The sequence below is a fragment of the Terrapene carolina genome, unplaced genomic scaffold, assembly GCF_002925995.2.
Source record: "Terrapene carolina triunguis isolate 2854851 unplaced genomic scaffold, T_m_triunguis-2.0 Scaffold517, whole genome shotgun sequence".
NCBI lineage: Eukaryota > Metazoa > Chordata > Testudines > Emydidae > Terrapene > Terrapene triunguis.
Genome location: NW_020664868.1, coordinates 1,337,870 through 1,353,002, shown reverse-complemented (window position 1 = coordinate 1,353,002; position 15,133 = coordinate 1,337,870). Strand labels below are relative to the sequence as shown.

Sequence of the window (15,133 nt, the reverse complement as noted above, 5' to 3'; positions counted from 1 at the left end):
CAGGGATGGAGAATCCGCCTTGACCCTTGGTAAGTTGTTCCACTGGCTAATTGCCTTTCCTGTTAAAAATGTGCCCCTTCTTTCTGTATGAGGTGCTCAGCTGGAACGGTTGTCTACTAGCATTGTAATTCTTGTGTATATTCCAGAAGGGCGTATTCGCTCCGCCCAAGAGAAGAAGGGTTGCCCAAGCGTTAGGGCGAGAGCCTGGGACTTGGGAGACCTGAGTTTGAGTCTCTGCTCTACCACAGAGGCTCTGTGTGATCTTGGGGTCACTTAGGGCCAGATCCTCAAAGGGATTTAGGGGCCTGAACTCCTACTGAACTGAAATCCCTGTGAGGATCTGGGTCTTAGCCATGGCGTGCCTTAGTTTCCCCATCTGTACAATGGGGTGTTGGGAGGATAAATCCATTAAAGATGGCAAGGAGCTCAGATGCAGTGGGGCAGGGCTCATATAAGTACCTTCGGTAGATAGATAAATAACCAGCCCTCCGGGCCCAATTGTGCTAGGAAGAGACAGTCTCTGCCCACAAGATTCACAGAGCTTATGGCCAGAAGGGACCCATTAGATCAAGAGTTAATAATCTAACTAGACAAGGGCAGGGAGGGGAATCAGAAGCCTGGAGAGGAGAAGCTACAGTACTTAGGCAAGGTCACCTGACAGGCCAGTGGCAGAGGTGAGACTCAATTGCACACCTCCCAAGTCTTCATCTGCTAGGCCGCGCTGTCATTCTCTCTTCTCCCGCTCACAGGATGAACGTCGAAAATGGGCAACGTGCAGTCGGAAGCATCCCAAGACGTAGACCCTGCGCAGGGCAAAGACAAGGAAGGCAAGCCAGGAGCAGACGACGGGTGCTTGGCTGGCACGCTGAGCGGGGCCGGGAGCGAATCGGGAGCCCTCCCACCTCGTCCCGAAACCTTTGCAGCGAAAGAGCCTTCCCAGCCACTCAACAGAGAGCCAGGGAGAAGAGGAAAGCAGGCGGATTCCTCAGAGATGTGCAAGAGTTGCTCCAAGAAATCCAAGCTCAAGCTGTCTTCCATGTGGGTTCAGAATTCCAGCAGCCTCAGCAGAGATCCAGGCCTTGGAGACAATGACTCCGCTCAGGAATTGGGGCGAGGGAAGGCAGGGGAAGCCGGATTGACCTGCCTAAGTGGTGATGCCAGCTTGGGCACGGAGCCGAGCCCAGCCCTGGCTATTCCAGGCACCCACCAAGGGGAACCCAAGGGCCAGAAGGCGACATCCAAGTCTCAAAACCCGCCCCCCGAGCAAGACTTGCTGAGGTCCAAAAAGACAGCGCCCAAGGGGAAGAGCAAAGGGGAGACCGTTTCCATCATGAAACAAGGAGGCCAGGGCGACCTTCCAGGCAAGAGTGCCGCTGCCCCAGTGCTGCTGGAGCGGGCACAGGAGATCGGTGCGCCCAAGGGCACGTCGGGACCAGAGGGCTGCAGCCAACCGGCCCTGACCAAGACACAGACACAGAGTTCAGTCCTGGACAACCCCGCCCGTTCGGATGCTCCGAACCTCAATGACCAGGGCGGGCCTAACGATGCAGCAGAAAGGAACCCGACCAGGACAGCTCCCCCAAGGCCCCTGGCCGTGTCAGGAGGGAAGAAACAGCCCCCGCCTCATGAGGAAGGCTCACCCGGCAGCCACGGCGACTCAAAGGCACCCGCCAGTCCCTGCCAATCGCCCACCGGCCAGGCCAAGACCCGGGGCAGCAGAGCAAAGGAGCCCCCGGGGAGTGAGGAGGATGGGGTGAACGCAGAGGGGGTGCAGGCCCTGCTGGAACATGGCCTGAGCTTCCTGTACAAGGTCACCATCCAGCCTGGGCAGCGGCCGCCCAGTGTCAAGGCGATAAAGCAGCGGGCCGGCCTGATCTCCTCCGGCATCTCCTATGCCGACGCCCTGAAGCAGTGTCCCCAGAAGAAGGCCCCGTCCAGTGTCTCTGGGTCGCCCAAGGTGGCTGAGAAGCTGCCGTCGCTCAAGGGGCTGGAAAGGAGAGATCAGGAGGATCTCAGCTCCTTGACCCAGGCCTTTTTGGAGCAGTTCCAGAAAATGGGCACTAAGGAGCAGGCCTCACCCGCCACCCAGCCCCAGAGCCAGGCCAAGCAGCAGCTGCATCTGGTCAAGATCCTGGACGACCTCACCTCCTTCAACTTCAGGAGCCTGGAGGGTCAGAAGCCCAGAGTGCCAACCCCGTACCCGCAGCGGCGCAAAGGCCAGGGCAGAAATAGCCCCAGGTTCGGATCAGACGTGTCTCGGCTGGTGTCCTTCTTGGGCAATGGCCCCAAGCATGACGGGCTGAGGCAGGACGAGGGCCACCCGCAGCCCGTCAGGGCCTGGCTGGCTGACGATACTAGGAAGGACCCAGGCCCCAACGGAGAACCACCCGGAGAACCCCCTCAACTTAGCCCTGCCTTCGTGGCGGAGCCGGAGCAGCTAACACAAGCTGGAGCGACCCAGCAGCGGAAGCCAGAGACACCGTCCCCAGAGGCAAATCCACCAGCAAGGGCTCCTGGTCTACCCACACCAGACTCGCCTGCCTTGCCTTCGGGAGAGGCTGCAGCCGCCAGCACAGTCCAGCCTGGCAAAGGGGAGGACCAACCCATGGCCTTGCCTGGGCAGGAGGCCATTTCTCCCAGCCCTGCCCCTCCGGTGCCGACGTGCCCAGCGGCTCCCTGTCCCTCCTGCCCCGCGGGATCTCAGCGCCAGGCAGTGTTGGAGCAGAGCAGTGCCTCCAAAGGGGTGCCAGGCCACGTCAGGCCGAAGGCAAGGAAACAGGCCACGACTAAGCTACAGTCCCGGTCCACGTGGCAGCCCAAGGTGGCAGCTAGCCCCACCCAGAAGCCGCAGGAGAAGCTCAAGGCCCACGGACAGCCGAAGGCCAAAGCGCAGAAGATCAAGTCGCAGAGGCAGGAGCGGGAAGCCCCGGAGCCACAGGTTGCCCCAGCTGAGCCCTGCCAGGACGCGGCCTCAGAGCAGGGTCCGGATGGCTCTCACGACAAGCCCCAGGCTTCCGCTCGCCACTGGCCGCCATTCCAGATCATGGATTCGTGCCCCAGGAAGTGCTACTGCAAGCACCAGGATCAGAGGAAGCTGCCCAGGAACATCTCTGCGTGGTGAGTGGGCTTGGGGTCTGGATCCCAGACACCCCCAGCGCTCGGAGCCGGCTGCTCCCAGCCCTGCCTCCATAAGGAGGAGAGTCAGTGACCCGGGCCCCACATCCTCAAAGCCAATGAGAGGCAGGGCCGGCTCCAGGGTTTTGGCCGCCCCAAGCAGCCCCCCCCCCCCAAAAAAGCCGCGATCGCAATCTGCGGCGGCAATTCGGCGGAAGGTCCTTCGCTCCGAGCGGGAGTGAGGGACCGTCCGCCGAATTGCCGCCGAATAGCTGGACGTGCCACCCCTTTCCGGAGTGGTCGCCCCAAGCACCTGCTTGACAAGCTGGTGCCTGGAGCCGGCCCTGATGGGAAGTAGGCGCCTAAATACCTGAGGACCTGGGCCTTGGAGACTGGGGAACCCATAACCTCTAGGTCGCCCGTTCAGATCCAGCCCAGGGGGGTCGTGGTTGAAAATCCCAGGTAAATAATTTCACACACTGAGATAGCTCTAGTTTTCAGCCACCATGGAGCTTGGCTGGACTTGAATAGGAGGATGGTCAGGGAACCAGTCCCCCAAAGTTCTGGCACTGGCCACTGTCAGAGACAGGATGCAGGGCTAGATGGACCATTGGTCTGCCCCAGTATGGCCGTTCTTACGTTCTAAGGCTCACTAGCCCGTTAGCAATCCCTTCAAGCCACACGCTCGCAGAGAAGCAGCCTGGACTGCTGTACAATGGGCTAGCCGGCCAAGCAGCCCCCCCCCCCCACCCCGATAGCTGGGGAGTGGAAATCTTGTCTTGCCTGTCTCTGGCACTCTGATCCTGACGATACCACCCCGGCTTGATGGGGAGCGGGACCAGGCCTGCACCAGGAAAGCTTTGCCGATAGAGCTCGACCGGCAAACCCTCCTGCTGGATAGGCAGCTCCCGCTGGGAAAAATGTGTGTTTGCCGACGTGGCTTGTGCCAGTGCCCCGAATGGAAAAAGCTGCCAGAGGTGGTGGAACTAGGGGGTGGGTGCCTGGGGACAGATCAGCGATGACTGAGTGCCCGCCCTACCCAAACCACTGCCTCTGCCTGTCCTCTCGTTTAACCCTTCAATGTAGGCTGACTCCCTCCGCCAACCACCTGGCTGAGCCGCCCTGGGTCTCCACTGCCATCCTGGCTGGATCACTGGTTGCCGGCACCAGGTTCTTCCTGGATTCATACGAGCAGCAGACAGGAGACGACGACTGAGAATCGCCCCGTTTTCCCGTCAATAAACCGCGTTGGGCCAGCTGTGTGGATTGGCTTCATTCACGCGCCCATCCGCGCGGGAGCAGCAGCAGCAGGCTGGACGGACCTTGGGTGAATTCCCCCGCACGTGACTTTCCTACCCCAGAGACAGCCGGCCTGATTCTCAGCTACAGTGGCCCCCTGGGCAGCTCCTGGCCATATAAAGGGGCCTTAAAGTGGGTGGAAACAGCCCCCTGGCAATCCTCACCCCTTATGATGCCATGTGGGGGGGGACGATGACACAGAGGAACCCTGGCCTGGGGAAGGGCTGCACACAGAGGCCCTGGGGGGGGGGGAGTGGACATGGGGGATACAGCCTGTGCCATGGGGCAGTGCAGGAAGTCCTTGAAATAGAGGGGGAATGGAGGGTGGTGCCCAGGGGGCTTGTGGGGGGAATGGAGGGTTGGGAGGATCTCCAGGTGCATGCAATGTGCTCGGCTGACAGACACCACAAAGCGTGGGACCCCCCAGTGGGAGGTGCTGGAATGCGAATTGAAGGTGCATTGGCAGAGCCGACCAGGCAGGAACGGCGTAACAGGGACGTTTTGGGGCCCAGGACTGGCGTAGCTGGTGCTGCGTGTTGGGAGCGGAAGCTTGCCCAGCTGCGCCCAGCTCTAGGCAAGGGCAATCTCCAGTCGTGCTGTCCCCCGCCTGCTAAAACCCTCTCAGCCCAGCACAAGTTCCTGGATGGCCTAGGCAGAAGTCCCAGCTGTTCTCCACACAGGAAGCAGCCCGCCCCAGCGGCAAAGAGGGAAAACGCAACGGCCCAGGGCAAACCTCCACGTTAAACATTCAGGCCTCATGGTGCAGTTTGGGTTAAGATCTTGAAAAGGGCCTGAATTTTCAAAGCACGTGTCCACCTGGAGAGATTTCCCAGCACAAATACAGAAAAATAGTTCTTCTGCTATTGCTATTCCCTCTCCCGTGCGGGCGCTGCTCCAGAATAAAAGCAGCATCGTTACTCTAGGCGAAGTGACTTTATTCCAGAATAACGGCCCAGCTGCCAGGGGCACTGAGCCCCGCTACCCCTCCGATAGTTATACCGGGAGATTTCTCCCCAGCGGTGAGGCTTTAATAAATACATTAAAGACTGTAAAGTGCTTTGAGAGCTACTGGTGAGAAGTGCTAGATACGAGCTAGGCATTGTTATTTCGGTTGCTCAGTCCCAGGCCAGGTAGCTACGGCCGCTAGGACCCCGCAGTGCTAGTACAAACACAGCCCAAGGAGAAATGCCCCATCCCAAACCTCCTTACGTTTCACATTTTCAGTCTGAAATGTCACTGAAAAATGTGGGGGGGTGGGGAGGGAAATTTGAATTTTTTCTTTGCAGCATCGTGCAACAGCTTCAGGGGAGCGGGAAGCAGTTCTCCGGTGCAGTCACTGACACCCGTGCAAAAAGTGTGACTTCTGACCACATAGCATTTCACACCCGCTTTGCCGGGTCCATGCTGTGAAAATCCTGCTAGCCTCTGGGCCTCGCTACTTCCACATAGCAGTGAGTTCCAAAGTTTAGCTAAACATTTGCATTGCTCCGTTCAGTGAAGTTTCTGCCTCAGCAGGACGCCTGACTTTTAACGGCTGCAATTTGTTCGCTCCGTCGCAACCACAGACAGCAGTACCTGAGTGTCAGAGACGCCCGTGCAAAGGTGCTTTAGAGAGACAGGGAGCTAATAAACGAAAGGTCCTTCGAAACTGCCCTCACAGGGAAGCAGGAGGATGGCTGGTTTGTTCCCCTTCTGTTAATGATGATGGCAGCTCACAATCATCTTCAGACTCAAGGTGAAGTTCAGTCGTGGAGTAACCAGCTTTTGCCTGGGCAAGGTGCGCACCTGGGGACAGCTCCTATGGTGTCTGGCCTTCACCCCAGTGTATGCTGGGTGGATGCAGCCATGTACAGCCTCCCCCTGGGAGCTCTGCAGCTGGACACGGCAGCCCCTACACGAACCAAGGCTGTAATCTGATGCATGCAGCTTTCCCCTTCCGGGGTATTACCACTCTCCCTCAGAACAATTAAGACAACTGCCCATTGCCTTTGTATTTGATACTGAATTCCAAGGGAAGACAGAGGCCTGTGGCCTGGTAACAAACCCACTCCCTTCGGTCTAGTCGTGTGAAATACAGAGAAAGGCACCAGCTCTATGAAACTGACCCAGCAAAGGGGCACCAGCTGAAACTCTTGTGTTTTAACTAGGAGGGGGCAAGGTAAGGTCTGGTATTCCTGATGGGAATGTTTGGGGCAGAGCCAGGCTGCCAAACTGTTAAGGAAGCCAGCCAGGACTGCTGGGGGGGTTAGGTTTTAACTCTAGAAGATTTTACAAACACAAATATTTCCAATATTTACTTTATTTTTAAGTCTGACAAAAAAACTCCTCCAGTCTGTCTGGCTATAAACATGCCCCTGTGCTAGCTGTAGCCAACGCCTGCAGCCTTGGAGAACCCCGAGAAAGGGCCTAGTGGTCTATGGTACGTACTTGGTCCCTGTCACTGTAGTACCGGAGCCCCGCACCACCCCTGAGGCAGGGCAGCACTGTGATCTCCCTTTTAAAGGGGGAATTGAGGCCCAGCACCTCAAAAAGTGTATTTAGGTGAAGTGGCCAAGGTCACAGAGGGATTCTGTGGCACAGCAGGGAATGAACCTGGGTCTTCCAAGTCCCAGCCAAACACCTTAACCCCCAGACCATCCTTCCTCTATAGTCTCATTTCATTGCCCAGAGAAACAAGAACAAACAGTGAGCAGCAGAGATTTCCAGGCTGACCTTTCACAGCCACCTAAAGTGTTAGATGTCTGCTTCCCAGTCACGTTAACTGGGTGCCCGACTCTCTTCAACCTTAACGTTATGCAGTGTTAAGCTCAGGGGGTTCCGTACCACCACAACCGAAGAAATGAATTTGTACAAGAAATGATCGTTTTATTTAAACTGACACAGTCCCTTTAAATGACTCAACAACTGGAGCAGGGAATATGAAGCAAAACACTTTAATGATGGCTCTTGGGGGCCGCTTAACCATTTGTTGACTAGAATCGGACGTGCCCCCTCTACCCTGCTCAACAGAGGCGGGTAGAATAGAGGCCATCACCCGTATCACAGCATCCAGAACACAGGTGTTAATGGCTGTGGGCTGGAAAGTGGGTCCACCACATGGAGAAGAGTTTGGGTTTAGAAGGGTTTTAAAAAGGGTCTTGCCCTCCACCCATGCTGCTGAACGAGAGAAGCCCAGAGCAGTGTGGCCCTTTAGGGCCCTCCCTGCTTATGGGACATGTCTGCATAAAGGAACGAGGCAGCCTGGCTGCTCACACTTTGTAACTGTGCTGTCCTGGAGAAACCTTTTAAATAGTTTTAAAAATGGACAGGTTGATGGGAACCAGGAGTAAGACACTAAAATAACAAGGGGACCAGGGCGGGGGGTGGTGGGGAAAGAGTCCTGGCGGAGCTCAGCTAGACGATCATTTCTAGCTGCCTGGCGTATTCAATGACTTGTTTAGCTAACTCTGTCGACGGGATGGTGGTGTCTTCGGGTTTCTGCTGCTGGCTGCTGAAGCTGTAGTAGTTGTGTGGACCCAGAACCCAACCGCGCTAAAATAAAGGGGAAAAGAACATTTTATTAGAATTTTAGGAGTTTCAAGCCCTCTCCCGATTTATGGGTTTCAAGGCTGTGCATTATTTCTCTTTACAGGGTGGCTTGAAACCCTTCCACCTTCCTGGAGGCGCAGGCCGGAATCCCCATGGCGTAACCTAAGAACCACCGAGTAGTCTGGCTGGACTACATCTCCCATGATACACCACAGCCAGGCACTCCAGCAATTCACCACTCCTTACCAAGAGGGGAGAAGGTGGTGCATCATGGGAGATGTAGTCCAGCCAGAAAACCTGGCCCACAGAGGAGGCGGGGAGCAAAAGACAGGCAAACTACAATTCCCATGAGGCACTGCGGCACTGGTTTTGAATAGAGGGTTTTGGCCCAAGTGTTTTGTGGGGAAAAACAAACAGCCCTGTATTCCCACCAGCTCTACTGGCTAACCATCCTGCTGATGTAGGAGCCAGGCTCGAATCTGGCTCAGCCTGCCAGAGCTGTGGCCGCTTTGGAGGACTAGCGGGAATAAAGAGTAGCAGAAATGGACTTGTCAATGAAGCCAGCAGGTCGGACTCTGCTGCCCACACGGCCGCAGGTCAGCTGACAGTGGGGTTCTCTTCAGTGACAGCGGGGTTCTCTTCAGTGACAGCGGCTCTCACACCTTCTTGGCGTATTCCGTCATTTTCTTGGGGGTGTTGAAGAACAGAACCCTGGTGGCTTCGTTGAAGAGGATTTTCTCATAAGCCTTCTCAATGCAGCCAGCGATTTCATCCCTGACACCAGAGGGAAACAAGGTGGTTAGACCTCTGCCTTCGAAAACAGCACGAGACACACAGCAGCAACAGAACTCAGCGGGCTTGCGGGATTTCTACAGGTGGGAAGGAAGGCGGCTAGGCCAAGAGGCTCACACACGGGGTGATTTGGAGAGCCCAACTTGAGACAACGAAGGATGGCCCAGTGGTTAGGGGATTAGCCTGGGACTCAGGAAACTGGCGTTCAATTCCTTTGAGTCAGAGTCATAGGGTTTAAGGCCAGACGAGACCACTAGATCAGCTGGTCTGACCTGTCTGGCACAGGCCATCAGCCCCACCCAGCACCAGCATGCTAACATGAGACCAAAGTATCTCAGCCCATAGAAGACTAGACTATTGTGTGCCAGAGGAGGGCACCAGTGTCCAAGGCTCCTGCAATGGCAGTGAAGTGACTGAGATAGACCCAGATAAACTAGGCCAGGAACCCACACCAGAGAGAGGGGAAAAAAATCCCTTCCTGACCCGGTGTCTGGCCGAAACACAAGCCACAGACTTGCTGTGTGAACTCGATCACTCAGTGCCTCAGTTTCCCCATTTGTAACAATGGGATAACAGCCCTGCCAGAAGGGGGGGGGGATGTGAGGATTAATCCACTACAGCCTGTGAGGTGCTCAGACACTATGGTAAAAGGGACCAGAAAAACACCACAGATATGGACAGATACTTTAAAGGGCCCTTTGAAAAGGGGGCTCACTCAGAATCAGTGGGCACTTAGGAGAATCTTTGCCACACTGCTGTGGCAGGATTCACAGTTACGGAAAAGTACTTTTCAGTCGAAAGTATCTCCCTCCACCCTTGGATTCCAGCCGCTCCTAACTTTCTCAGATCCTAGGTTGTTCCATGCTTGGGCTCCCTGAGGTTAGCCCTTTCTGAGCTGTGGGCATGTGCTGGGTGGGAGGGGATGGTGATTTGGAGGTTACAGGAAGTATGTATTACATGCTATTTCCTATGTGAGTTTGTTTCACAGCAGCTAGATTGTATGCTTCTTAGGGCCTGGGGTTTTGTTCTGTGTTTGTACAGCTCCTAGCACAGTGATCCATGACTCGGGCACCTCGGTGCTACCATAATACACCTAATGGAAGAGAAGCCACTTCCATAGCAGCGTGCACCTTGCAGCCACCTGGAAGAACTCCAATTTCCCCAACGCATTCCAATGGGAAAATAAATTCCTCTAGACCGATTCATGATGGCAAGACGCCGACGCCCTAGCTCGTTAGCTGCTCTTCATCTTATTAGGTGCTTTCCTGCATGCTCTGGGTTCCCTTTAATGGATTCCCTTTAACAGCCCACGCTGAGGGTGGATCGAAGCAGCCAACAGGAAAAGAAAGACTCACCGAATGGTGTCCAATAAGATGTCGATGAAGAAAGTGTAACTCTCAGCAGGGATGTTGCCTTTGGCCAGGAACACTTTGTTGTAGCTGCCTTCCATCAAGTACTAGCCCAGGAGAGAAGCAGAGATTCAAGGCGTTTGTCTTGGGGGTTGGATTAGTTGCTCCTGGAGCCAGGCCCACTTTCACCTTACTCCCCAGTGGAGTTATGCCGTGCACGCACGTGCCTCCACCCACCACTAAGATGCGACCACCTCTAGGCTGCAGCGTGGCTGCTGTTTAACAGCGCACAGCAACACTGGCCCAGAAGCTAGGACTCAGTGAAACAGCAAGGGAAGCAGGATGGCACTGTATTTTTCGAGGGGTAACACTCCAGTTCTACCCAAGAGCATGCTGGGAATCTTTCATAAGCGGTCGGGGCCTGTTTTACAGCTCATCCAAAAAGTCGGCAGCTGTAGCAGCACCGTGTCCCCTAGCCCCAGGCTGGGGTGTTGGCTCACTGCTGCCAGGCAGATGCTATTCGTGTTAGTACCCCTCAGGCTTTCGCTGGATGGCTCCCATCCATGCAGTGACACAGCCACGCCCTGAGCCCACCCCACAGTAAGCTGGAAAGGCCAACAATGCATAGAACAGGCACAAACAACAGTAACCCAAAGCCATGGGCAGAAAGGGGGTAGAGGCCACCAACGCTGCAGCGGCAGGCCGAGCACGCCGCGGTGGGAGCAGCCGAGGGAGCTACCTGCTCTAGCGAGACGGGGTGTTTGATGTACACGTTGGTCTGGATGTCCTTCGCTGGGAGTCTCTCTAGCTCGGTGTGGAACTCAGCCACGCGGTTCTGGGACAGCAGGAAGAGCAGGTTCAGTCCTAGCAGCTGATGCTTGTAAGCAGAGTCCGGCAACTCATCCCTACAAGGAACAGCCGTGTATTAATTTCAATAGAGGCCCAAAGATGTTACCAGAGCCCAGTCACTGTCTAACATTAAACAAGGATCGGGGTTAGGTATCCCGAGACCTCAGCCCCCTCAGTACCCTGGCGCACACACCATTAAGCAGCCTGTTAACCTTTTGGTACAGATAAAAGAAGGAAAAACCGTGAAAGCCTTGGAAATGTAAAGCATTAAATAAGGGTTTCATTCTAGCAGCATCCCTTGGTCCCTTGCCCTCCAGCCGGAGAGTTTTTAGAAGGAAAAAGAACCTGGCTGACAGTCTCGAACGCTATCAGAGCAGTGGGTGAGAACGCTCCTTTCTGGGAAAAGCAAAGATGTTCGCTGGAGCCGTCGCTGTTAAAGTCTGATCCTGTTTTATCCCAGCAGCGGCTGGGCTTCAGCAGCCGGTCGAGGTGGTGATATTATCTGGCCCCTGTCCCTGGCCTGGCCTGGCCATCTCTCAGGTGCAGGATGAAGGACTCCAGGGGTACCAGCTATGATGAAGCTCGCTCCAGTAGCCTCTGTCTGTTTTTGCTTATCCCCCCCTTTTCTCCCCCACCCCCATCTCTTTCTTTAAGGACCAAAAAAGAGAATGACGGGTGGAATAGCCCATCCCCTCATTAATTTGGCCACCAATTAGGACTAGTTTCTAACACACCAATTTTGGTTTATTAATTTCGGCCCCACGTTTTCTGGCTCAACAGGCATTATTTCAACATAGTCCTTGAGCGATAGCAGGAAGCTTTTGGTTCGGTCTAATTCAGTTTTTTTGTTTGGCTTTTTTGCACCCGTTTAGAACATTCTTTATTAAAAGGGGACTAAGATCTGGGAGACTTACCCGGGGCCTGATTACCCCTGGGCCTGGGAAAGGATCGCTCCCAGGGAACAGCACGGTGCTGCTAGCTGTGTTGTGCCCGTGCAGTGGTTGTGTTTGGGGCACCCCTCCTGGGCTGCTATCAGAGACGGGATACCTGACTAGAGGGCCCACTGATCTGAGCCATTCACTGCAGCAGGAGACTGGACCAGAGCGGTCACCGGGATCCAATCCAGCGTGGCAGGAGACAGGATTTTGGACCAAAGGGGCCACTGGCATCCAATATACCAGACTAGCTGAACCAAACCATGTGCATTCACACTACCAGCAAGGAAAGTCTAAGGAGGTCAGTACGCCCGGGTATCGTATGATGGGAACGCGTCCCATCCCACAGGGGTCAGTGGTTACGCTACGAAATGCTGGGGGTCCGACACTCACTTGTAGTCAAAGTAGTAGCATTTCAGCTGAGCCATGTATCTCTCGAACGATGGGATGTCTTTCTTCAGGATGCTCCACTGGGCTCCGATTTCCAGAATATCCCCTGGCACAGAGAGAGATGGAAAGGCAGAGTAAGAGAGCTTGACTGGCGGAGAGCAGTGGGGCTTCTCGCCTGACCGAGATCTCAAAAGGCTCCCTTTTCTATTCGCAGCACTGCAGTGCCGCCAGGGCTGAACAAATCTCATTCGCCAGGGGCCCATGGTCAGGAAGGAAACCCCCTCCGCCACATATAGCCAGCCCCCTTCATCAGGGAAGTCTGCCCTTTCACTAGAAGTATCAGTCAGGAGGCTGATATTAGACCCAGTGCATTCTGGCCATTTGCCATGCAACACAGAGAAACTGCAGCTAAGCTTGCATGGCCTGCTAGTCAGGGGGGAACCGGGGGTCGGAGAGACAGGACAGGACAAGCTCCTTCTATGGAATGCAGAGATGATACTCACTGGCTAATATAAGCTGCTGCTTCGTCAGTTTCGTGCCTGTAGTAGGCAGGAAGTTGAGCTCCAGCAGGGCTAGCTGGAACAGAAAAGCAGAGACGCGTTACACGAGACCGGACGCTAGGACAACCACGACGTAGCATTCTACCAAGGGCCGTGGGGGCCTGAACGCGTTCTCCTGCAATGGGGCTCAGTCCAGTTCCTTGCAGCACAAGTGGCCACAATGTGAGACTCCCTCAACACAACTGGTTGGCAGGCTAAGGCTGAGTACACCAGAGTCTTTGGCAACGGAGTTGCCAGGTTGGGCCCCTCCTGGCGGAGGGGGTGGATGGCAGGCGTGCTTACGCTGGCTGTACCTGTCCTGGGGGCAAAGAAGCCTTTGGTATCGCTCAGCTAGCCGAAGCTTTAACAAATGCACACTGACAGTGGAGCACCAGCCCTGCACATGAGGTGCAGAACAGCTTTCTGTTTAAAGCTGGACTCTCCAAAGCGCTCAGTTCTGCCGATCGATCCTAAGCCTCAAACGCTTACAGCAATACCAGCCACTTCTGGGGTGGAACGCTACAGCACTTACCAGCACCACAATTTTGGGCAGGAAGTGAAGAAGAACCCAACATTTAACCGAGACGGCGGTGGTCAGGAATTTAAGGAGGCAGGATGTAATTAACCCAGTAACCCTGGCTGAATTCCAACCTGGGTAACACCCCAATTCTTACCAACAGTCCCTTGGGATCTTTAACAGGCGGCCTCAACCTTGGGTTCCCCTCAATCCTACCTTAGCATGATGCTGGCGCACTGGGCTGACTAGCGACTTAGCGGGCACGACAGCAGCACTTGTGCAGAGATTTGTAAATATTAAGGCACAAATGGCCCGTGGGAAGCAGACAACACCTTCTGACTCACCAACCCCACCTCCTGCAGGATCCCACGATTCTCTCCCCCACCCCATTTCTGACACAGGGATACAGCTCTAGGGTCCGGCCTGCTCAGGTGGAGACAAAGGTGCCAAGTCTCCTTGGAAAAAAGGCACTTTGAGGATCATTCACCAAATATCTCAGACATATTTTAAGAAGGAATCAACTGGGCCAAGCTCCAGCTCAGATTCTAAGTTCCATCTTGGCCTCCCTAAATTCTGCTCGCCTTCAGTCCAATACAGGATTCTTCTTCACCTCCCATGTCTTAAGCTACCGTGCTGCACTGCCATAGGGTTGCTCAACAGCTACCACCCCAGAGGTGGCTGCATTTCAGTGGACTTCGCACGCAGTGTTCTGGGATCGTTCGGTCCAAGGGACCCTACAGAAGCACAGGAGATACAGTGTCTTCTGCTGGGACCCAGACTCTGTTCAGGGAGCAGCAGCCACACCAGGGCCAGAGGATTTTACAACACACTGGATGCCCACATTATTATTCTTGCCTGGACCCCATGCGTACAAGACATGCCGCCCTCCAATAGGGCTTCTTTCCTACTGCCTCCCGGATGACATTTCCCTCTCCCCAACTAGCCCGCAGTCCCAATTCTCCCTGGCCTGCCTGCCATCCAGCCTCACTACTCCTAGGGGCAAGCACCCTGCCAAAGACCCACCAGGATCCCCACCAGCCTCCTACCCTGCCCTCCACCGGGGCAGTGGCAAAATCACAGGGGTAAAGCGGAAGGTGGTACAGAGGAGCGAAGCTAAACCCAGGGGATGGAGAGATGCCAGCCCCTAGAGCATGACAACAGGGCCCCCAATGGGGAAAAGTGGGGTGGGAGGTTCCCCATTAAGGCATCCCAATCGCTCCGGCTTAAAGGCTTCCAGGCTCCCCCTTGCGCCCCACTAGGAGATTCCAGAATTTCTCTCCCCTGCCCCCGGGGCTGGGCTCCCCGGCTCCCCCTCCAGCGGCAGAACGGTCCCCACCCTCCCCGTCGGCAGAGGAGTGGCCCCTCCCCCTGCGCCAGCCCCATCCTGGGCAGGGGAGGGGGTCCAGACCCGACAACTCCCCCCTCCCCAATTCAAGGGATTCCGGCCCCTTCCCCAGCTCCAAAACTCCTCGCCCAGTCAGGCTCCCTATCCCTGCACCCCCCATCTCCCCCCCTCAACCCCATCTCCCCTCTCAGCTCCCACCCCCCGGCCCACAGCCCCCCCACGTCCTCTCTCCTACTTCCCCCCGCTCCCATCTCCCCCTTCCCCTCGTCCTCTCCCCCGCCCAACCCCATCCTCCCTCACAGCTCCCCCCCGACCCCCTCCCCCGGACCCGCAGCTCCTCCCGTCCGGTCTCCCACTTCCCCCCACCCCCAGCTCCCCTCCCATCTCTCTCCCGCCCCCAGCTCCCCCCAACCCCATCCACCCTCTCACCCCCCCTTCCCCCCGCCCCCATCTCCCCTCCTCCCCTCACCCCCCTT

At 55.9% G+C, this 15,133-nt stretch overlaps 2 protein-coding genes across 2 annotated transcripts; one reads left to right on the top strand and one right to left on the bottom strand.

Moving 5' to 3' along the window:
• GGN (gametogenetin) lies at nt 1–4,341 on the top strand. The gene is made up of 3 exons (XM_024212350.1): nt 1–29; nt 750–3,117; nt 4,201–4,341. Exons 2-3 carry the CDS (start codon nt 764–766, stop codon nt 4,328–4,330), a joined length of 2,484 nt encoding a protein of 827 aa, XP_024068118.1. The 5' UTR covers nt 1–29; nt 750–763; the 3' UTR covers nt 4,331–4,341.
• Nucleotides 4,342–7,257: 2,916 nt separating this feature from the next.
• On the bottom strand, nt 7,258–12,857 carry PSMD8 (proteasome 26S subunit, non-ATPase 8). Its single transcript, XM_024212349.1, has 6 exons — nt 12,760–12,857; nt 12,260–12,362; nt 10,822–10,987; nt 10,089–10,189; nt 8,604–8,715; nt 7,258–7,944 (listed from the first exon to the last, which is right to left on the bottom strand). The coding sequence occupies exons 2-6, from the start codon at nt 12,292–12,294 to the stop codon at nt 7,807–7,809; spliced, it is 552 nt and encodes a 183-aa protein (XP_024068117.1). The 5' UTR covers nt 12,295–12,362; nt 12,760–12,857; the 3' UTR covers nt 7,258–7,806.
• Nucleotides 12,858–15,133: the final 2,276 nt, after the last annotated feature.